Source organism: Euleptes europaea, chromosome 2 (assembly GCF_029931775.1).
Source record: "Euleptes europaea isolate rEulEur1 chromosome 2, rEulEur1.hap1, whole genome shotgun sequence".
NCBI classification, from domain to species: domain Eukaryota; kingdom Metazoa; phylum Chordata; class Lepidosauria; order Squamata; family Sphaerodactylidae; genus Euleptes; species Euleptes europaea.
The window spans coordinates 65,143,268-65,168,322 of record NC_079313.1 but is presented as its reverse complement, the minus strand read 5'-3'; the positions used below and the strand labels follow the sequence as shown (position 1 = coordinate 65,168,322).

The 25,055-nt window shown below is 41.5% G+C and overlaps 1 protein-coding gene across 1 annotated transcript in view; it reads right to left on the bottom strand.

The window, feature by feature from the left end:
• Positions 1-15,869: 15,869 nt before the first annotated feature.
• Positions 15,870-25,055, bottom strand: part of KANK4 (KN motif and ankyrin repeat domains 4) — a 39,703-nt gene continuing 30,517 nt past the window's right edge. The window contains 4 exon segments of the mRNA XM_056844763.1: positions 15,870-16,322; positions 19,412-19,612; positions 20,639-20,781; positions 23,836-24,055. Of these exon segments, the coding sequence (XP_056700741.1) occupies positions 16,221-16,322; positions 19,412-19,612; positions 20,639-20,781; positions 23,836-24,055 (666 nt within the window). The 3' untranslated portion in view covers positions 15,870-16,220.

Sequence of the window (25,055 nt, the reverse complement as noted above, 5' to 3'; positions counted from 1 at the left end):
TACTAGCCTAAGCAAGGACCATACAATTATACCAAGTCTCAAAATGGGGAGGACTCAGAAGAAGAAATCACAACTCCCCAATGCAAATGTCCATCTCTCTAAATATTGTTGAAGGCTTTCACGGTCAGAGTTCATTGGTTCTTGTAGGTTATCCAGGCTGTGTGACTGTGGTCTTGGTATTTTCTTTCATGACGTTTCGCCAGCAGCTGTGGCAGGCATCTTCAGAGGAGTACTGTCCTTCAGTGTTACTCCTCTGAAGATGCCTGCTACAGCTGATGGTGAAACGTCAGGAAAGAAAATACCAAGACCACGGTCACACAGCCTGGATAACCTACAAGTCCATCTCTCTGTTGAGAACTTTTGGTACAGTCAGTATTCTTGTGATGGCCTCCTCCCAACAAGTAGCTAATTTTCTCCTGTCTGCACAAAGGATTCGCGAGCAGTTTGTACGTACTTCTATGTAATGTCCTTTTAATGTAATTTGTTTTAACCAATTTTGTAATTCTGTTTATGGTATACTGATGTAAATGCCTAATAAAGGTGATGATGATGGTGGTGGTGATGGCCTCCTTTGCTCTGCTCTTAGAAAGCAAAGGAGGAACTAATTGGTGGAACTCAGCTGAGAAGCCTTTTACCCCATACCTTGAGCACTCAGTTCAGTGAATTATAAATCAGACAGGAGCATGCAGCGTTCCTCCAGTCTATGCCCCTTGAGTTCAACTGACTTAGACTGGGGTAACTGTGCATAGGATTGCCCCATTAGGGTGTTTGTCCCTAAAACTTAAGTATGGTAAATAGAAGGAGATAATCAGGCTTTCATACTGAAAGATCTCGTATTCAATTAATACTGATGTCAAATATACTGATGATAATTATTATGAAGGAGAATCATAGAAGGCAGAGCAAAGACTATTCATTAGGGCTGTTGAATTTTTTTTTTTTTGTAAAATTCGGATTCGGCAAAATTTGGCCCGTTTTTATTCGGGAAATGCCGAAGTCCGAACTCCCCAGCTTTAGGTCTGTGCAATTCGGCATGAGGTCCGGAGTTCGGGGAAAAATTCGGCCGAATAAAGCCATTAAAATCACGACCGCACCTTTCCGTGGCTCCGGGGGGGATTTTTGGGGGTAGAGGTCCCAAACTTTCAGCGTAGCTTCAAAGGACCCTTCTTGCAATAACCCCCAAGTTTTGTAAAGATTGGATCAGCGGGGGCTGAGATATGGGCCCCGAAAGGGGTCCCCCCTCCTTAATGTGCATTTGCAATTAGCAGAGCTTGCCGCCCACTCAAAGCTCCCAGCCCCAACAAACAGCTGAGCTGTGGGGAGCAAGGGCGGGGCAGGTGCGAAGAAGTTTGCAAACCATTAAAAGCAACACAACCATGCAAACCATCACGTTTGCAACCATGCAAAGCAACACCTGACGCCTGGGAGTTTGCAAACCATGGAAAGGGACAGAAGAAGTTTGCAAACCATGCAAAGCAACACAACCTTGCAAAGCAACACGTTTGCAACCATGCAAAGCAACACCTGACGCCTGGGAGTTTGCAAACCATGGAAAAGGACAGAGGCATGCTAGCTAAGCATCAGGAGCAGGAGGGGGTGGAATTTCCCCTTTTGCATCGGACTCGGGACCAGGCAAATGCATTCTTTAAGTCACAATTTGAAAACAATTTTTGAGCAAGCATCAAAATAGACCTAACTGATCTTATGAATGAGGGAAAACCTGAGGACACACAACTGAAGCTCCCCCCTCAAACCAGGGAAAGAGAGACTCGAGGGGGCACACACCCCCAGACAGAACAGGAGAAAGCCCCCTTTGGCTTCCCCCCCACCCACAGAAACTGCTCCCTCCCCACACACACATAGACTCTGCTTCCCCCCCACACACACACACACAGGAGAAAAATTATAGATTAAAGCCCCAAAAGGGGTCTTACTGTGGATGTCTTCTGTTCCATCAGGAGGGACTGGGAGGACTGGATAATCCAATCCAATTCCATTTAAGCAGGGAAGGTTTTGCCTTGGATTTGCCGCTCTCGAGATGCATACAGGATTGGCTGATCCCATTCATCCCAATAGGGAAAAGGGGGGACCCCATATCTTGAGACCCCCTGACCCAATGTTTACAAAGCTTGGGGGGTCTCGCAAGAAGGGTCCTTTGAAGCTCCGCTGAAAGTTTGGGGTCTCTACCCCCAAAAATGCGCCCCCTGCAGCCACGGAAAGGAGCAAATGTGTGCTTTAAATGGAATAAAAATGCACATTAAGGGGAGGACCCCTTTCGGGCCCCATATCTCGGGACCCCCTGACCCAATGTTTACAAAACTTGGGGGGTCTTGCAAGAAGGGTCCTTTGAAGCTTCGCTGAAAGTTTGGGGTCTCTACCCCAAAAAATGCACCCCCTGAAGCCACTGAAAGGAGTGAATGTGCACAAGCACCCCCCCACGGGGATTTCTCTCTCACACACAAACAGATACTCTCACTTTCTTTTCCCAGGCCGCGCAGCAGTTGGGCTCATGCGCTCAATCACTCAAACTTATTGGCCAGAAGAAGACCCAGCTTGGCCACCGATTGGCTGCAGGAGAATGCTGCTTACTAACTGACGGTTATGCTGCTGCACCGAACCCTGAATTTGCCTAATTTATTCACCGAACAACACGAATTCACTGAATTCGGCTCCCCGTTTTCCCACCTTTTTTGAGTTCGGTTCCATCCGAACTAAAAACCGCCGAATCAGGGGAAATTCGGCTGTTTTTCGGTTCGGGATGAACCGAATCGGCAGCCCTACTATTCATAGACAGGGCGGCCTGTGAGTGGGAACTATGGACGAAGATCATGAAAATGTAGGTTTGCTTGCTTGTGTGTTTGTGTATGGCTTTTTTATAGGATGCCTTTCTCACAGGGACTCAAGGCAGATTACACATAGTGAGTGAGTTCAATCAACAAAATGGTGCATTCTATCACTAATGTATTAGGAGATTAGAAGTCTGGAACCACCAGAAAGAAACAGAAGCATAGCATAGGTATTAAAATGACACATTAAGCGGTACAGAAGTTACATAATAGGATCTTGCTTTCAATGCGCTATATATATAAAGCAGTATACCGTAGACCACGTCCCAATCATTTATCCAAGTAAATTGGTGAACTATTTTGTACTGTGCATCCTTCTTGAACAGTTTTATATAGTTTGTGGAAGGCCAGGAAAGTGAGAACTTTCCTGATCTTCTCAGGCAGGCCATTCCACAAGGCAGGAGCCACAATAGAGAAATCTGAAAAAGATCATGCTTTGGCTACTATCATCAGTAAGAACAGTAAGCCTTCCTGGTGACAGCACCTTTAGTGATTTTTTTTTTTTAAACCACCCTTCAGGCTGGCTGGTTTCTGTCCTACAAAAATACTTTTTGCTTGGGAAGATTTCTGGATGCTGAACACAAGTTTTATTACAGGCTGATGACTTGATTTATGTGAGTAGATTTTAATGTTTTAGTAACTGTGTTAGATTAGTCTTTTCATTGCTCACTGATTTTCTTCTGTAATTGTTTTGTTTTGCTGTTTTGTAAACTGCTGTGAAAATTCTTTGGATTACTCAGTGGGATATTTAAATCGGAAAAAAAAAGAATGAATGCTGGATTGAAAGTTATGGGAATGGAATTTAAATAAGACTAAATCAGGTCAATATTATCTAACACTCTCTATGGTATGCTTTGCGGGTTGTAAAGTTTCTTCATTAATGAACATAGTCTCAAAATAACTCAGATTGCAGGTTTCTCTGAGTTTGATTAGTGAGATATTGATTCTGTTATCATTTAACCAAAGGTATAAACTGAATTCTATTGAATTTAAACTGAATTCTATAGAATCCAGCATACAAGACAATTGCCAACATCAAGCCCAACTTTAATCTCCTTTGAAATAGGTTTCCAGTAAGACAGAAACAGGCTGATATTTTGTTCTCCATCATTACTTCAATATCCTGACATAAATATCTGATCAATCTGGGGGGAAAATGCCTTTGTGTAAAAAAAAAGAAGAAGAAGAACAGACCGAAACCATGACAAATGTGAATTGTCTAAATAACCTTCTTGCCTGAACGCTTATTTTATTAAAATTTCAGTAGGTGGAGCAGTTGACAACATTTTGCATTGCACTTCTAGATTGAAATAGACAAGACATGATTAAAAGAAAAGATGCTCTGCCCAGAGAATTAAAACTACACAATTCAGTGATAGCCTCCCCTCACCCATATTTTTGTGGAATGGTAAAATGGTAGAAACCAGATTATACTCACAAAAATAAGTAAGTTGAATGACCACTTTAATCTTTAATTTTGTTGACAGAACCTGAAGATCTAAACTTGTATTTCAACTATGTTAACTCTTCTGTAGTAATGAAAATGTCTATAAGGGCATTTTGCTTAGATTCAGCTCTCTCTTGCAGAGACTTCGCCATAATCTTTTGTCTGTGTGTTTAGTTCTAACATACTAAATCAGAATGGTACATCCTATGTCGTGTGGATAAACGATTCCATGGCATAAGAAGAAACGGAGCAACTAATTTCTGAATGTGCAGTATTTCCGGATGACACCATCAAGTCTTAACGCTAATTGATGTCTGCACTTAAACTAAAAAGGAGAAGCAAAATGGAGGAGTGTTGGAGCACCCACTTTACATGGGAATGGTTCCGTGTTCAACCCAAGGCGCCTGCTGTTGAAGGATTTCATGTAGCAAGTATTGGAAAAATGCTTTCTCTTCCTGACAGTCAATATCAGTAGTAGTAGATAATACTGGTCAATAGACCAATGGTACGAAGCAACTTCATAAATGGGAAACACATATTTCTTATGTGGGCAACGCATAGCTTTTATACTGGAAAACACAGGGCTGGATACAAGTTTGGTAAGTCTGTGGACTGACTAATGGAGAGGACTTCCCCTGTTCACTGATGCTCTTTGCCACCATCTACACACTTTCCAAGAGATGCAAAAAGATGGTGGTGGCTCCTCCTTCCCATTGCTGTCATCTGTTGCCACATCCTCAGCCTACCCAGAGAGTCAAAATGTGAGAGAGGGAGCACATTCTGGCAGGGAGCAGTACTGGTGGTGTGAAATTATCAAGGAGATCTCTTGAGACATCAGCAAGTGCTTGAAGCGACAGCCTATGATGCAAGCCAGAGCGAAATGGAGGCAAGAAGTGTGGGTAAGATCAGTGGACAAGATGATACACAGCTTGTTGGAATTAGGCCTCCCATGTGTCCCTGATGTCAGAAATATTTATTTAATGTTTAAGCAGTGTAACCACTAGCCTTACAATACATCTTCTTTTCACTGTAGATACTGCAGTGGATAGTGTCTGCTAAACATTATCATGGTGCCCATCAACTAGTGAAACACCATTATTTAGCATGCTTATATGCTACTTTTCCAGAAGTCTGTATTCTTAATTCTTATGAAACCCAGTTCGCCTAAAAGGGCATATTTCATTTGTATAGAATGTTCATGTTACTAAAAGAAGACAGGGCTTGCTATTAACTAAGGCCGTGATCCCAAACATGGTGACTGTGGGTGCCATGGTACCCCCACTGACCCCTTTCCTGGCATTTGCCAAGTATTTGTAGTAGGTGGGGCCAAGGGAGTGTCCTGCATAGCAGGGCTTCTGATTGGCCATTGGAAATCTGATTTTGCTGTGCAAATTATAATCATGTTGTTTCAGCAACAGCTGCCCCACCAGTGTGGGTTTTATTCTCTCTCACACTCCTCTTTCTCAGTGTATTTTTAAAAAAATACTCCATTTGTCCCCTGTACTTGGGCTTCCTGTGTGTGTGTGTGTGTGGGGGGGTGTCTCTTCCTCCTGTGGTAGCCATTTTGTGGTTGGATCTGCCTCCTGTGGCTGATATTTTGTGGTTGTGTCCTCCACCCATTGTCAACATTCCAAGGGTGCCCATAAGCTCAAAATGGTTGGGGACCCTCCCTGTACTAAGATAACTAAACAGACTCTATGTACAACCAGTTTCCTTCAAATGGTACTAAAAAAAAAGAATGGGGGGGAGCGCATCCTTCTGTGCCAATAAACATGTATAATTGATCATGCCCATGCAGATAACTGTATTCCAAATGAGAATTCACATACCATTAAGATCTAGGGTTGCCAACCTCCAGGTGGTGGCTGGAGATCTCCGGCTATTACAACTGATCTCCAGGCGATAGAAATCAGATGCCCTGGAGAAAATGGCCACTTTGGCAGTTAGACTCTATGGCATTGAAGTCCCTCCCTCTCCAAACCCCACCCTCCTTAGACTCCACCCCAAAATCTCCAGGTATTTCCCAACTCGGAGTTGACAATCCTGTTAAGATCATACTGAAACCTATGGAATTGTGTGTAACTTTTTAAAGATTGCTTGTCTGATCGCTATGATGCAAGTTCCGTGGAAACATGAAGCAACCCATAATTACACTATATTGTCTTGCTGCCACCACCATTATCAAGCTCAGAGCCTCTGAAAGGTTTCTAATTTATGTGGGCAACCTTTAGGAATATGATATAGTTGAAGTGCATGCTTGATATTCTTTTACAAGTCTCCCCATTCTCTCCCACATACATGACAGGTTAATTTCTTCTGTTAGTAATTTAGACACCATTGTCAGCTGCAGAGGGAGATTTTTTTTTTAATCCTGCTTACTAAATATATTTCTGCCCTGTCAGCCAATAAGCATTGATTTCTGGAAATGGAGGAAGCCAAGAAAAATTAAATTATCGCATCTTGTTCGTGGGTCTAAGATATGCCCTGGCAAGAACTATAACAATTACTTCTTAGTCTCACAGGGCCTTTATCTTATTTAAAACTCAGGAGGCTTCAGCTGAATATAATGCCATAGAGTCCATCCTCCAAAGCAGCCATTTTCTCCAGGGAGACAGATCTCTGTCATCTGGAGTTCAGTTGTAATTCTGGGAGATCTTCAAGTCCCTCCTGGAGGCTGGCAAACCTGGGCCTGGAAGCAGCCTCTGAGTGACTTGATATCACCCAACTTTCAAGACTCAGCTAGGCCTGGTTGCTTGCTACTGTTCAACAGCAGCCAACCTATGAAAGCCAGTGGTGTAACAGAGCTTCAAAGTAGGGTCTGGGAGATCCAGGTTTGAATCCCCATATGGCTGTGGAAACTCATTGGGTGATTTTGGACTAGTCACATACATTCAGCCTAACCTACCTCAGAGGGTTGTTGTGCAGATAAAAAGGGCGAGAGGAGAATAATGTAAACTGCTTTGGTCTCTACTGTGGAGAAAAGTGAGGTATAAATGAAGTAAATGAATAATAAATATAACAAGATGGGAGGAAGATAAAAGTTGGGTGAAAAGCTAAGAAGAATGAGGCAGGGAGAGGGGAGCCGATATGGGGGATGCTAGGAGGGAAAGAGGAAATAGTGTGGGATGAGGATTACAGGGAAAGTAAGGTGCCCCCCAGAAGTCCTTGAGAGTTCCCTACTATGTAAGCGGACCTGACCCAGTGGCCATCACCACACAACTGGTCCATAGTAGGGCTTTGCATAGCGATAAACCTGAACCAAAAATAAACCCAAAATTAGCTGTTTCGGCAATATTTGGGTTTATATTTGGCTGAATACAAAACCTGGGAATCTGCCCAAAGCCAAATAGGCAATTCTAGCCGATTCTATGGCATTATATTCAGCTGGAGCCTTCTGAGTTTCAAATAAGATAAAGGCACTGTGAGATGAAGAAGTAATTGTTATAGTTCTCACTAGGGCATATCTTAGACCCACGAAGATTTGATAATTTAATTTTTCTTGGCTTCCTCCATCTGCAGAAATCAATACTTATTGGCTGACAGGGCAGGAATATATTTAGTAAGCAGGATTTTTTTTTAAAAAAATCCCCATCTATGAAGCTGACAATCGTTTCTAAATTGTTATGGGAAGGAGAGAAGGAAGCAGGAAAAGGGGAGAGGCTACAGGGGCTTTCAGGAAAGGGAAAGAGGAAACGGTAGGGGAGGGGAAAATGAGATACCTCCCACAATTCCTTGTGAGTTCCTGCTTGTCTTTATTTTATTTCGTGTGATTATGCAACTCTTGACGGCTTGCAAGTGAATGTCTTAATTTCAGTGGGAAAAATAGTTATAATTTGTTAATTATATTCTGCCATTCCTCTGAGGAGCTCAGGGTGGTATACCTGATTCTTCCCTCTCCCACACCCTTTATTTTCACAGCCAAATGAGGTAGGTCAGGCTGAAAATGACTGCCCAAGGTCACCCAGTGAACTTCTTGGCTGAACAGGGATTTGAACCTGGGTCTTTCCAATTCTCATCCAACACTCAAAACTACACTGGCTCTTGTATTGTAGTTGAAGTGATGTGCTAGGAAAGTTCTAGTCTTGATATTTTACCCGTGATGCCTCATTCATACATACTTCCATGTGCATATGTAACCCTTTAGTCAGCTGATGAACTAAATTTTCCCTGCCCCTTTTACCTTTTCTTCTATCTTCAATCACTCAAACTTATCACTTACAAAAACAAGTAGTTAAATATTAATATAAATAATAACCCTAAAACTGAACTTAGTTCCAGCATATCAATGGGACTTGGCCCGTTGTCATTGCATATATGATACTAGAAAGTTGTTTCTCCTTTCCTGTACTTTTGCCAGTGTTTTTTTTCCCTGAGTGGAAAGAATGCTGTTCTGTGTTTTAAAATACACAAGAAAGAGTGGGACCCATTTCTCTTGTTTATTTTTAAGTCAGAGGCCTCACCATTCTTACATTTTCCTTGGACTCTTTGACTCAGGGAGACCGCACATTAAGCCATGGACTGGACGTTTGCATTCTTCACATATCTTTGAGCTTATATCATGACAACTTGCTGGAGGAGGGTTCTTCTATTTCAGTCTGCTTCCCCCAACAATCTTGTCTGCTTTTAACAACGGTGTCTGGTGCTTTAATCTGGTGCTTCAATCTTATCTTTTCAGGTATGTCAGCAATACATAAAAGCAGATCTTTTCAACAGCACAGCTGAGACATGTTTTTTAAAATCTTAAGGATGCTTCTGATGAAACCTTTTGTACCTAGTTGCAGAAATTCTGCTGCAAAAATGTACAAGTATTATGCCAGGTATGAAGGTCTGCATCAATAAATCAGTGCTTTTCTATTTAAAATAGTAGCAAGTGTCTGATCTTCTCCTCTGTATTCTGAATGGGGAAACGCAGCCCACAGTTTACTTAAAGTGCAATTTAGAAACCTTTAAACATTCATTTTAAAGAGCTAGTGTTAAAAGGCAAAAATATATTATTTTTTCAATAATGACAACAGTGTAAAAAAAAAATCTGCCTGACTCAGCTAAAAGTTGTAAACAGCCATACTGGCCCTTGGAAACAAAATCCATGTAATACCAGGGCCAGCCCCAATGACACAAAACATTGTGCAAGCGTTCAAGTTCATAAAAACTCTTCATCAGGCAAATGTCATTAAAAATTAAATGGAGGGAAAAAGCAGATATTCCAGTTCCAGATCTTAAGACCCTGTCATGCCAGCCTACATGTTAGATGCTCACAGACTCCAGTTTAATTGCTTCTGGTGTTATAGCCCTGGCGAGACATCTCTCATCAGAGCTTGGAAGATAAGCAGGGTTGGCCACAATTAATACTTGGATGGGAGGCCACAAAGGAAGTCTAGGATTGCTATGCAGAAAAAAGGAAAAGCAAACCACCTCTGCTCATCTCTTCCCTTGAAATCCCCGTGGGGCCTTAATTAGTCAGTCACAACTTGACAGTAGACATTATAGCATTTGCATTCTGGGAAGGAGCAAACACTGGAGAGTCATCTCATTTGAAAAAAACAAAACAAAAACAAGAGTCCAGCAAGGTCCAAATGCTATTCAAAAACCTACATGAGAAGCATAATTTTTTTCCAGGGTGAGAGCAGATGGAATTGCTTAGTAAATCACCCAGTAAGCATCCACAGCAAGATAGGGATTCGAACCCGGGTCTCCCAGACCCTACTCTAAAGCTCTAACCGCTACACCACGCTGACTTTCATAGGTTGGCCTCTATTGAAGAGTAGTAGGCTGCCAGGCCTAGGTGAGTCACGCAAGTCAGGAGGTATCAAGTCAGCCAGTGATTGCTATCAGGTCTGGTCCTGATAAGTCTTCCCTCAAAGAACAAAACAGCCATGGAAAAAACGCTGCCCCCTCCCCACCTTTTACTCACAAAAACCAAGTCTTGGAATGCTGTGATTGCCTTGCAAGGGCCACTGAGGGAATCCATTTGTTAAAGCTACAGGCTATCCTTTTACCAATTTTGGTGGGTTTTTTTAAACTCTCCAATCTATTTTTTTTTAAAAGATTTCACATTTTTCTGTAAACTTGGGGCTTTTCAGATTTGTGGAAAGGTTTATCTTGCCTTTTCCCAGCTCTAGTCACCAGATTTAAGTATCCTCAGATTGGCCAACTTTTATATTAGAATGTGGGGACCCACATCCACAAGAAACATGTGGAAACAGCTATCCTATTCCCGCACCTTTGCTTCCTCCCCTCTCCCCCTACTTCTCTTACAGTGCAATCCAAAGGAGAGGTAGTTGAGGCATGGTTGCTAGGCAAAAATAATTTTTTCCCAATCCCTGTGAAACTGGTCTATGCAGTTCCACAAAGCGGTACCACCATTTTTGCAGGCGCAAGTTTGTGGCAGCAAAAGGGGGCATTCCCGGGGTGAAAAGGCTCAGGGAGCTGATTAAAGTCAGCCCTGCCCATGGGAACGCCCCCTTTGGCACCGGTGCAAACTCCTGCGCTGTAGATACACTGCTGCAGCAACACTGGTGCCCATGTGTGGTGCTGCTGCACCATTCCCCAGCGCCGGTGTAAATGCCCATTTAGCTGGCACAAGTGGCATCTACGCCAGCACTGGGGTCACGCTGCCTCCAAAGCCTTTTCAGCCCCCGCTTAGGATTGCACTGTGTATCTCTCACTCGTTCTCCCTCCTGATACCCCTTTTCCTATTCTTTCTTCTTTATCTGTCTACTCCTTCACTATCTTATTTTTTAGATCTCACATTTTTCTGTAAACCTGGGGCCGTTTTAAGGTTTGCGGAAAGATCTGTCTTTCCCGTTCACAGCTCCAGTCACTGGATTTAAATATCTTCAGATTTGGCTGACTTAACTATTAGAATACAATGATGATAAGATATTGTGAATTCAGTATAATCTTCCCTCACCTGGAGGTGGATTTGTTTTTTGCCCCTTTCTCCTTTGTTTGAGTGTGTGGACCACCCTACATGGCATTCAACTGAGAGTCCGGGTGTTGATAATAACAGTAATATGTGAGGGAGAATGACTGTTATTTAAAACTTACACTTTTTCCTTAACATATCTGCTTTAGGAAGCTCTTGAATCCTGAGGATAACATAGGGTGTTTTCCTTCCTGGAGAATAGTAATGAAAGGAATGCTTCATTCAAGCCCTCAGAACGGGGAAAGGCACAACATTCTTGTTTTTGCATACAAATGGGAGTTATGCAATTCATATTTGGTGCAAAGCAATTTATCCCACATTCCCCCCCGGACAATAGAATCAACTACTACCTCAGCTCCACACTCAGTGCTGAAACAAATATGTAGTGTAGATTTAGTTCCAATGTACACAAAGTTGAAAAAAAATTGAATGAAGTAGAAGAGAAAGAGAATGGCCAAAATGACGAGAAACTAAAAGACCATTCTATCAGGAGCATTTTATTTTGGTCCAAATTCAGTGTAGCAATTTAATGATTAAGCCCACTGTTTTATTTTTAACGAGAACACTCAATACGAAGTTTAATTTTTTTAAACTTCCCTTCTCTTTTCTTTGGTCACAATTATTTTCCCTCAGAGTGCATAATTTATAATCTTATTGTGACAGCTCAGCTGTTTTTTCAAATTGATTTTGTGCTTGTTTCAGTCTTACAGAGCTGTACTATTCATTGATTACCTCTCAAAGTTTTTGACTAAATTGATCAATCCTGGCATTGTTTAAACATTTTATAAAGTTTCCCATCAGTGGAATCATGAAAGACTTATTGGAATGTTTATAAGTTTATAAGACTAATTTTAATTATAACTTACAATAAAGCTCCTTTTTCTATAAAGCTACTGTGGATGATAATTTCAGTTCATTATACCATAACAATGCTGAAGGAATGCAATTTTAATATTTCAATCCATTAGTCTATATCTGAACTTTACTTGCCCTACTCAGATGTGACTATTCAAATTTAGCAGCACCTCATCTCTGTACAATAACTGTTGAGATAAAATGGTTGCTTTTTTCTGACAAAAACTTCACTACCATCTGCTTGAGATATGAGAATGTTGTATTCATTTAAGTCAGGCTCTGTGACTTCAACAACTACACACTGGAAAGAGGAGAAAACAAGGAAAATCAATCAGTAAAAGCTCAGGTCAATCCAGATATTGGTGTGGACAGAAGTCATTCAATACAGTATACTATTAACGGCTATTTGCCTGAGGATTGGGGACCTGAGTTTTACCTGGGGTTCCATGCTTGCTTGACTCACATTTTTCTCTTGCAAATTCCAAAATAGATATGCACCAGCAAAAGTCACTAAGCTCAAATCTGGAAGCATCTCCCCGCCCCTTGCAATGCTACTTTGTAATTTGCTGTAGTGCTTACTGTGAGAGAAGTGTCCAGTCCCCCACCCCTGCAGAAACCCAAGTGCCGGGTTAAAAAGCATTTTAAAAACAAAACGGAGCTCTCTAAAAGGAATGGGGGGGGGGACCCAAGCCTCATTTTAAAAATCCTTTCTTCTGCTCAGAAAGAAATCCCAGGAAGCATTTGAGTCCCCGCCCCTTGACATGCTGCTTTGTAATTGGCTGTGGTGCTTACTGGGAGAAAAAAGCCACACACACCCCAAAGCTTCTATGTCCCACACTTTTGTTTATGCATGGAGACTTCACCCAGGCTCATCCCAGGAGAGATCGAAGAATCAGGTTAAAATAGCAATAGGAAGACCCAGGATTTGCAAGGGCTGGTTGCGAGGTTCTCTCTCATGAACATAAGTCCAAGGAACAACTGAGTCAGACGGGGGGGGGGGGGTGAATGTGAAAGTACCCATGCATAACTGACCCAGGACTGTTGTTACTTAACGTTGAAACATATGTAACAACAGTCTGAAAAAGAGACTGGTTTCAGTGAGATTTATGATAGCTCTTTATGTCAGAGGAATTGCCCTGATAGTAGGGGATCCCTGATGCTTCCTGTGCTTGCTACAGCCACATTCATAAAACCCTCTATAAGTATGCTCTAAAGAAGCATGTACAGAGGGACATGATTTTTTCCCCCTGAGGAGTAGCACCCCAGACCTCGTCACAAACACTTTCTGAAACTCACCCGTCAACAATGGCTTGCCATGAGTCACAGAAGGATCCTGTTTCCCTTCAGTGTATTCATTTAGAACCATAGGTAATTGCAAAAGATTGTTCACCAAAAATATAACCCCAAATGAAGCAAGAATGACCTAACATAAATGTAGCAAAAACACACAAGGTTCAAGCATTTCATTCAATCTGAGAAAGAACTGTTAAGAATACACCTAATATGTCAAGTGCATTATAAAGCAAATGAAAGCTTTACAAAGCAGGGATATGAAGAGGCTGCTTGTCATCGTGTCTGGTTTGCTGCAAGGGGTGGGCAGCATGGGTGTCCTCAGCAGGCTAGGGAAGGGATGACTTTATTGTCCCAAGAAGAGGAAGGAGATGCAAAGAGTGTTGTTCAGTACCTTATATTCAGGCTCGTTGGTCTTCCATGCATCCGCCAATCTCATGCCCAGGGCAGTTCCCTCACTCTCTGTCTCCGTTGGCGCCATGGCATGGCTACCACCCTACACTCTCCCACACCTCCCAGCTCCTGTGCACGACTGCCTTTAAATCCCTCCCAAGCGGCTGCTCCTGCCTTTGGTAATTAGCACTCACCCCCCCACACCATTCGTTGTCGGACCCCCCAAGGGCACACTTTCACCCCTCACCACCATCGAGGTGGCTAGCCAGCTACACCCAATGTTGTGGGTGTCAGGCCACTACTGGCCTCGGGTCTCCATCCTTCCATCAGGTGGGTTGCTCAATGAAGACATCTGCCACACTGCTGCTGCTGTTTTTTAAAAGGATAAATAAAAGCTTCTGTGGAAGGCAATAACTGACTGCCCAGTTCTTGGGATTATGGCATGTACATCTGTAATTCATAGTGACTGAACAACGAACATTCAGAAAAGATCTGCCTTTTGTATGCACTGTAGTGAATCCTGGAAGCCTGCCAAAACCCACGGAAGAACTCTGACTACCCTGTGGGCGGAAGGTTACTCAGTAAACAGAACAACATGGAAAACTAAATTATTACAACAGATTTCAATCTAACAAGTTAAGGATTTCCAACCAGAGAACAGATGTTTGCCCAAAAGGCACCTTCCATATGAAACCCTAATCAGAAATAGATCTTCAGAACATAATGATGGGAATATCTCAAACAATAGTAATCCTCCTGGGAAAATTTATGATCGAGTCCTTTTGTTCTTTATGTTCAGGGTTTTTTCTTAAGTTCAATATATCTTAATTGTGCCTGACCTTCCAGTGAGAGATATTTCAAAGTTTCTCCTTGGTTGGCCAATTTAAATTCAATTAGAAACGCAAGAAAGCCATATATATGGTATCTCTAAATAGATGGGAAACAAGGTCTTGCTGTCTCAATATACAGAAACTAACTCATGTTTGTTTGAATATACCTAAACAACTACTTCTGCATTCTTATATCAGAGCCATATAAACCAAATACAATATTTGTGTATAATGAGTCCAATTGGTATTTGTTGCTTTATGCCAAATAATCACTGACTGCTGGTACTTTAAAAAAAATCAATACTAATCAATATCACGATACAACTTGGTTGAGACATGCTTTGTGATACAAACGACACTCTTATCTAAAGTTACAAAAAAAGGTTTTAGTATTGCTTTATTATTGTGCTTATAGCCAAACTGGAAACACGATATGGTATAAGGAATATATCCTGGACTTTGTGTAAAAGAAAGATCAGTATTCATAGCTTATTCCACTGATGTGGTGCTCACTGCCAATGCAGCTGGCAACAGGGACTAACTAGATGTTACAAGGAATGTGTTCTCTCTTCCTGGTAATGTATAATTTTACATAATGTAAATGAGGTACTTATTGCATAAAATTAGATGTTAGCAGGAAGAGTTGAGACGTGGAGACAGAACTCTCTTGTAGCTAGGTCCTCAGGCATAAGGGTATGAGTGCAACTGGTACTAGTTAATACTTTTTGGGGCAGTGTTGTGATTAGGCCCTAACCATTGCCTTAACACAGCATTAGCCACCACAGGTACTGGACTGGTAGTTGTCCCTTGACCCTGATACTGTAAGAGCATGTGCTCTATGCTGGTAGGACTGGTAATTTCCGAGACCCTTACACAGCAACCCTTACACAGAGACCCTTCACAGCAACCAATGGGTGTTCAGGATCCAGGCAGAAAATAAGGGAACGGAAGGTCCAGGCAGAAAATAAGGGAATCAAGATAGGATTTACCTGGCTTGAAGGCAGCTCTATCCAGCTTAGCCTTCTTTACCAGGCAGTCTCTGGGTAGCTGGTGCAAACTGATAGCATCAGGGTTGTGAGGATACTTTAAATGCTATAATAGCTGCTGTTATCTTTCATGAACCTGGACAAACTATGGTTTGTGTTGTCATAACCGAAAGCACTTACCCTTTAATATATAACGTTGCATACTTGATGGATGCTTTGCCATCACTCTTGGAAAACACAGAACTACTGCCCGAGAACAAATAAGTTGTTTCACAGTCCTTATCAAAGGGGAAATGGTCTAGCAAGTCATAAAATAAGCTTGAAGCAGCTACCAGCTTAATAAGAGACTAGCCAACTTCAGTTTTGAAAGTACAATTACTGTTAATGAAAGGCAGTGCAATAATCTAGCAATCTTGGGTTATTTGTGCCACTGTGCCAAGGTTACAACCCTAAAAGCAGGCTTAAGAGAGTGACTCAACTATTAAGAATGTATGCAAATGGCTGACATAGTTTCTCCTTTCAATAAGTAGAGAAATCAGCAGTTTTCAACTACGAACATTGGTATATAAATTGTTTGCAGTGTTGGCTAAATGAATAAGTCTTTTGTTATCAATTCCTCATTCTGACACATACGATTTCCATTTCCCTTTATGTATTCAGAGATGGGCTGTGCTGTATGTGGGCTTGGAGGAACTCTGCAATTTCTATGTGGGCAGATTTCAAAGCGATGGACAATGCAGAATTACCAGCCTACGTGAAAATAAAAACAAGAAAAGATTAGTATTATGCCAGCCATCCTTGTTTCTCTACTTTTCTGAGACTGTCACCAGAAGTGTAAATAAAGCTGTATACTCTACTTTAGCTAAATGAAAAAAAATTCAGCATATTTAGAACAACAAGGTATCTGCCTAGAACAGACACATTGTCCCTTCAAAGAGAAAACGGACATGAGTATGAGAACTAGTCACCTATTTGGGTAAAATCTTTTAGCCGTGAGGTCAGTTTCAATAGCACCATTCCAAACAGTATTACAAACAATTTATTTTCATTATACATTATATCCCATTTTTGCTGACCACTCCACAGAACACATAATAACAAGCTAATAACCTTCTGCTGGTGCAGCGTAGTAGATTGCTCATTAATGAAACAGGCCCTTTATTTCATGTAGAATTAACACAAACCCTTTGTGAGAGGAGATGCAGATGGTCTCCAGCAGCCTCAAGTAATTAAAGACACAGTCCAAGTCGTAGTCCTGTCTCAGACTTGCCTGACTTGAATTTTCAATTCTAATTAATTTTCAATTCTAATTAAAAATCTGACTTTGAGACAGAGTCTGATATGACTCTGTTGGATTTCATGAGTGATGGCATTTTTTTCTAACTTCTAGTCACCACAGGTAAACCTTATTTCATATTAGAAAACTAAAATATGAACAGAGATAAACTGCTGTGTATTTAGTGTACCTGGATACTTTTCACATGATTAAAACTGGTGGCGTTGCTAGGAGACCAGGGGGGAGGGACATGGGGATGGCATGACGTCATTTCCGGGATTTCGTGGCAAACCTTTCTAGGATTCCTAGAGAAGACTGAAATAGTGACATCATCTTGTTGGCCTGCCGGCCATTGAAATGGGGGGTGGGAACTATCCAACCCTGCTAGGAGGCTGGCAATCCTAAAAAATGGCTATATATTAGACCAAATAAGGATCATTTACACAGAGAACATTCCCAAATCCCTACGTTATTATTGTGAATAAAGAAAAAGATCTCACCCATATAATTGGTATGCCAATCAAATGGCACCAGAAATGCACACAGCAATTACGTGGCCAATTTAGGTAATAGATCTGCACTGGGTGTTTTGAAGTTCTTTCATACTAAAGGCAGATTTATTGTTCCTGCGGCTCTTAAACTTTGGCACAGCTCTTATATGGTTCCTTATCATGACCAATTTCCTCTTGCTTTGTTCCTTTAGAGCGAACCCAAAAAAAATTTTGTTTATCGCCCATATAATATAAAAAGTCAGAGTGTGAATGGTCTAGTGGATGGGACCTGCCTGGCCACAGACTTTCTGAAGTAATGGTTTGCCCCAAAGACTTAAATGCTTGGATCCAACTAAATGTTTCCTTATTATTTTCCTTGCCTTCCCCTCCCACTGCAGCTCAAAATGCCCACAAAAATATTTAGCTGGATCCTAGCCAAAGCCTCTACAAGTAATGAGACCACAAGGACAAGAAAGTTAATCTGTAAAATACTTTGCTAATTTAAAATGTGATTGATAAATCTATATTTCTAATTATCACATGTGCCCCCTGCCTGCAGATACTTAAATCCGCAGATAGGAGGCACATTCACCCCAAACCAATGTTTTTGCAGACCTGGGGGACCCCCCGGGTCTGCAGAAAAAATTGTCATTTAAAAAAATGGGGGGGGGGTTAAATCCCCCCAGGCTGTTCGTGATGTCTCCCAGGAGGGGCCTCGGTGATTCTGCCTGCCGCCGAGAGGGAGGGTGTGGGGGAAGGCATGGCGTGACTTCCCCCAGACTGCTCTGGGTGAGCTGCTGAGAGAGCCAGTGAGCGAGGCTTGGGGTACCATTCAGAGAGAGAGAGAGAGAGAGAGAACGAGTGCATGAGGTTTGGTGTGTCATTCAGAGAGAGAGAGAGAGAGTGCACAAGAGAGAGAAATCATGCAAAGCTCAGCATTCAGAGAAAGTGCCTGGGTGGAGCTGTTGAGAGAAGAAGAGGGAGGGAAGGAGGGTGGGAAGAAAGCCTTTGCATGCTGACCGAGACAGAGGGGGAGCCTCTGCCCACATATCTCTGCAAGTTTCTTGCAGGTCTCCACTTGTTCTGATATAATGCTAATAGTAAGTGTATCATATGCTGCCTTGAGACATGGGGGCTCGGCTCCACCTCTGCTGGTACCTAAGGCACTGAAAGAACTTGTGTCTGTGACTTGAGCCTTGACATGTGAGATAGTTAGTGTGGCTGTATTGTTATGTTTGTTTAGAGTGACTTTTGTCATAAGCCACCTTGGGTTCTCCTTTGCAGGAGAAAGATGGTGTAAAGACATTATAAAATAAACAAAATATAAATATTTTACTAAATAAAATAATGATTAAAGAATTGTGGAGTTGTCTAGCTTCTGCCCCATTTCAATGGAAAATAAGCTAAGGAGTTTTCTGAATAGCTTTAAATAAGAATGTGTGAAACTCCCCAGAAAAAAACTTCATATATGTACTTCAGTCACAGTCTTGTCATAACATGAGTTTTGTAGTCTAAAATGATTGCTTAAATCTTTAGTGCCATTTGCTAGAGATGCACTACTTCATGGGAACTTTATTTTATGGATGCAAATACATTTAAAGGACTACAAAACCCATGATATGATGTGACTATGTGCAAAACAAACTACACTGAATCCTTTCAAACAGATCTGTCAAGTCAAGAATATATTTTTCTGAACTGAAGGTGATTTCTGTACCTTGCAATACTTTTGAATGGCGCTTTATGAATTTTGGTAATGTGTAATTTTTAGATTTTATTAGATTGTAATGGTAATTTATTATGTATTATGATGCAATTATTTTAAACTGAACTTGAATTATTGTTGTTGTTATGCAGGATGTGAGCCACCCTGAACCTGAGCCTGGTCGGGGAGGGGCAGGATAAAAGTCTAACAAACAAACAAATAATATTGCCTTTAAATACACAACAAACTTCAACACTGCAGCCCCCAAATTCCATCGTGAACTACATTTTGAGTAGACAGGAAGGTTAATGTTGACTGGAAGTTCTGTTTTTGTACTACACATGGTACATGCAAGTATTTCTCTTACCTTGTCAGTTAATGTAATATTACAGTTTGGATGAAACAAGAGAAGCTTCACAACCTCAATGTTACCATATTGACAAGCAACCATTAGAGGTGACAATCCAGTGTCATCCTGAAGATTTACATCAGCACCACATGACAACAGAGCTTTTACCATATCTTCTCTGTCATGGCTCACACCAAGAATTAAGGCAGTCTGGCCACCCTAGAAACGACAGTGATAACAAATATATAAGAATCTGTTGTGTCTCATTTCTTATTATCGCTGTACTTTTCAGATTAAATAAAAAGCCCTTTTGAGGGATGTCATTTATTGGCATATGAAAAAAAATTACAGCATTTTAACCTGCCTTTATGCATTAATAATAAACAACACCTTGCCTTACAATAATAGACAAAGACCAATCCTGAATCCAAGCCCCTCAAACAAAACCAAATTTATGAAGGAATCTGTCTGAACAAATGCAAAGTCTCTAAAAGATTAACAAAGTGGGGAGCGATTTGACACATTCTGGACAATCATTCCACAAGGTAGGGACTGCTACAGAAAATGCTCTGGAGCAGGCAGCTGCTGTCTTCATCTGCCTGCAAGACAGTACCTTCAAAAGGCCTTCATCTGTAGAACAGAATTGCCACAAAGGGGCATACTGGCAGAGGTGACCTTGTAGATGTGAGTACCCAAGGTCACAAGGAGCCTCATTATGCACCAGATGGAGTTTACAAATTGTCTTCAAGGGCAGCCCCAAGTAGAATGTGTGATAATAGTTCAGCTTCAAGATTACTCTGGCATGAATTTGCCTGGCTAGATTGGGTGAGTCCAAGTAGCGGGCCACCTTCCTACTAAGTGGAAATGGGAAAAGGCCACTAAATTGACCTGTTTCTAACAACAATGCAGGATCCAGCATAACTCTTAGATGCCTAGCTGAGAAACAGAAGTACCCTGTCAAACATGGGGAGTGCAACACCCCCCGGGGACCTCATGCTTACCAACCGGTATCAGCTCTGAAAAACAAAAATATAGGGTTGGATCTAGCAATTCCTTTCTGCTATGTGAGGAATCATTCTCTGGTGGATGAAACCTTACTTCAGAGGAGACAGACCTGTCCCCTCAGAGGAAGGTTCCTCATTTAGCACAGGGGAATCATTGGATTCAACTTATAGTGATTCATTTGTCACTAAAGGAATAATAAATATAGAATAAATAACCACAAAATAAATAACTTTAACATACCTGACTTGCTCTTATGTTAACATTGCCTTCTTTCAACAGCTTTGTGACTATCTCCATCTCTTCATCAGTCTCTGCTGATGCTAATGGTGTGATCATTACTGCCGTATACCCAGCTTTATTCTGATGGTCTATATCACAAACACCTAAAAATACATATCTTCCATATGTATAAATCTTACAGCAGTTAGAGAAGTACAAAACAAGAGAAGCAATATTTGCATTTTATTTATTTATTTATGGAATTTGTATGCCACATCTCCAGAATTCTGCCCGAGGCAGCTTACAAGTAAAAACAATACAATAAAATCATCATAAATTATCAATATAAAAAACAAAACAAGCCACTGAAAACAAACCAGGGACATTTAAAAAAATTCATAAAACATACCTTAGAACAGTAGCAGATCATAAAATAGCTAGGCTTTAGTTAAAAACTTAGATAAAAAGTAGGGTTGCCAGGTCCCTCTTCACTACTGGCGGGAGGTTTTTGGGGTGAAGCCTAAGGAGGGCAGGGTTTGGGGAGGGGAGGGACTTCAATGCCATAGAGTCCAATTGCCAAAGTGGCCATTTTTCTCCAGGTGAACTGATCTCTATCGGCTGGAGAGCAGTTATAATATCAGGGGATCTCCAGCTAGTACCTGGAGGTTGGCAACCTTAATAAAAAGAAATGTTATGGCCTGCCATCTAAAAGTGTGGTTGCCAACTCTGGCATAGGAAATTTCTAGAGACTTGGGGGTAGAGTCTGTGGAAGGTGGAGTTTGGGGAGTGGAGGGAGGAATGTGATGCTGTAGGGTCTGCCCTCTAAAGCTACTATTTCCTCCAGGGGAACTAATCTCAATAATCTGAAGGTCAACTGTAATGCTAGCAGAACTTCAACCCCCACCTGGAAGCTGGGAGCACTATCTAAAAGACAGTATGATAGGGGCCAGACCACCCTCAGTGGGGTGGCCTTTCACAGGTGAGGTGTCACCACTGAAAAGGGGAAGGGGGAAGAGAACCAAAAACTCAAAAGAGGTGAATGGCAAAAATATGGGCTCTAGACTCATTTCACTTTCATCTTAGCATAAAAGGCAATAAGCAATGCATTCTAAGTGCATTGAACACTGTCCAGAAGCTGCAGTTGGTAAGGAATGCTGTGGCTAGAGTGTTGACTTGAGTGGGCTACAAGGACCCTCTCTCTCCAGTCTCGTTCCATCTACGCCAGCTTCCAATTTGCTTCCAGCCTCAATTCCAGGAGCTGGTATTGACCTTTAAAGCCCTGTATGGCCTGGGACCAACATAATGTTTGTGCTTTTATTGAATTATTTTATAATTTTAAATGTTGCTTTTAATTGTTCAAACATTTTAATGTTGTTATGTGCACTGTCTTAGGGACCTTGATTGGGTGGAAAGGTGGCATAAAAATGTTTCGAATGAATGAATGAATATTCACTGAAAGTGTCATGGAAAAGAAGGATGCCGCACAATTGGTAAAAAAAAATCATATCAGTGGCCCCTACATTTGTGTCTTTCATAAGCAAATTACTAGCATCTTTTAAAGTATACATATGAAAATAGCAACAACATTACTGTCAGTATGGTGCAAATTTGCTACAGAAATAGTGGCTCATATATTACACAATAGAGTATGCCATGACGCACATTTGAAATAGTCTGAGGAAATTCAATATGCATCCTAAATCTCTATATGGATACACTACTAGATATAAAAGTGAGAACATATGTTCCCTTGCTTCACAGAAAGAAGGGAAGAAACATTGTGTCTGGCTTAGTTTGAAACATGCCTCATTTGGAATACCGTGTGCAGTTCTAGTCACCATCTCACAAAAAGGACATTGCAAAGCTGGAAAAAATACAGAAGAGGGCAACCAAGAAGCTTTAGGGATTGGAGTACTTTTCCTATGAAGAAATGCTGAACAGTCTGGAACTTTTCAGTTTAGAAAAGAGAGGGAACGCTAAAAGAAAGTAGTTCACTCATAGAGGGCATACTTTGCATGTACAAAGTTCCAGACTCAATCTCAAGCTTCTCTAAATAAAATGCCTCAAGTAGCAGCATTGGGAAAGACCTCTGCTTGGGACCCTGGCAAGCTGCTGCCAGTGAGAGCAGAGAGTATAGGATTCTTATGGTTTGCATCATTGCTAGCAGTCCAGAGACTGCGATTATTTTCCATCCGTCTTAGACTTAAAATGAGTTAGTATTTAAATTCAATGTGCAGCTTTGAGCACAGTTGCCTGCAGGCATTTACCAAGAGAACAAAACAACCTTGTTTCAATATTCTAGGGCAGCTTGGAAGTCGTAGTGCAACAATTGGTTTATAGACACATATGATAATATGCCATTTTCCTAACATTTTACAGGTTGTCATGCCAACAAGGAAATCAAAGAACGTCTTTCTTCTTGATGGAAAGCACATGCATGTTTACTGGATAAAATCTCAGCAGAATGTTTTACTCTTTCATATCTGACCTAACAGTCATTTACAATGCAATTTCAGGGCAGAGTTCTAGTTTACTATTACAGTCTTAAAGGTCTATGTCACAAAATTTGAGTAATCAGTGCAGGCCTTCCTAATGTGAATATTGCATGAGTGCATTGGCAGTCTGGTCTATACTGGTGGGCCGGTTCATCTTCTACATTGCCAGCGCAATTGTCTGCATGAGTGCTGACATGTGCCCTACTGAATACCATAAACTATGACTAAGACATGTACACCTCCAAAAATTCAGGAATATGCACCAGTCTTTGTTACTTATACTACTCATGCAACTGGATGTAAAGGTTCCAATGTAAAGCTGTTTGGTTGTATGAACTAGCTCTTAGACACAGATATAATGAGGAAAGGACCAAATGGCAGTGTTGGACAGTAAAAGTAAGGACAGTATGGTTCTATTCAGTGGGGAGTAGTGCAGACGGTAGCAGAGAGCAGTGAAATGAGCCCTTGTTGTGGTCTATGTGATGCAGGCAAGGAAGAAAATCTTAGGAGAAAAATGCAATGCTGAACAGAGTGGATAACATCAAGGTATAATGGAGAAAGGCCAGAGAGAAGACTGCAGAAATCAAGGCAAAAGAAAGTAAGAACTGGGTTGGGCAGCAGGAATTAAAAGCAATGTCAAAGAGAGCACTGAAAACACAGCAAATGGAATTAATGTTCAGCTCTCCAAAAAAAAAAAAAAAACCCTCCCCAAACAATTCTTACCTGTCTCTAAAAGAAGCTTCACAATTTGAAAGTTGGAATGAGAAACACTGTAATGAAGTGCCGTATTTCCATTCCCATCTGCTAAGTTTACAATTATATTCTGTAACTGTGGATGAACGGCCTCAACTTCTTGGAGATAAGCGGTGACAATGGCAGGGCTGGAGGATTTCCTGCTTGAGATTCGGAACCACTCCTGGCAGACGGTGCTTAAAACATGCCTCTGAAAAGACCAACAATGAGAATCTTCTAAAGATGTTTAATAATGTTTTTGTCCTTTTGACTCCCACCCAGACCACTGGCCTTTCCAACCACCACATAAGTACTGAGCAAGCTATTTCTCAACACCTGATGTTGGAATGATTTGATTTAATAATAAACACACATGTGAACTTGTTCTGGATCATACTGAGAATGCTCTACAGTAGTAGTCCAGCACAGCATCCTTTTAATAGTTACTGAAAGGGTAGAGAGTTATGAGGAACAAACTCACAGGCAGCTTATGTGGTTGATTCACTGGGGAGCCTGTACTACTACCACTGAGTGATGCTGAATGAGGACACAGATTTGGTATTTTTTCTGGAGGGCATTAGGAGTGAGGGGCCACTCCCATAGGACTGTGCAAGTCCATGGCTGCCGAATAGAACAATAGTACCTAGAAGGGGTGCAGATGATCACATCACTTGCTAGCATCAGTTTCAGCTATCCATCCACACAGTAGCTCCGCTTTTTATGCCCTTTAGTAAAGACAGCAAATCTCCTTCTTCCTGCTGTGGTGTTCAGTGGTGGTAGCTGTACTTTCCCCTGAAAACTACCTCATGAGCTGCCTCTAAACTGTGTGTGTAAAGTGCTGTCAAGTCACAGCTGACTTATGTCAACCCAGTATGGTTTTTAAGGCAAGAGACGAACGGAAGCGGTTTGCCATTGCCTTCCTTTGCATAATAAGCCTGGTATTCCTTGGTGGTCTCCCATCTAAATACTTGCTTCGGCCGATCCTGCTTAGCTTCTGAGATCTGACGAGATCAGGCTAGCCTGGGCCATCCAGCCAGGGCTCTGAACAAACTACAATCTTCCTAAGTGCAAGGAATGAGTTTGTGTGACACATACTCTGTAGGTCTAACCTAACTCATGGCGTTGTGAGGATAAAATGGAGGAAAGAAGAACAATATATGCCACACAGAGCTCTGGAAAAGAAAGATGGATAAAAATGTAAACAGACTTTG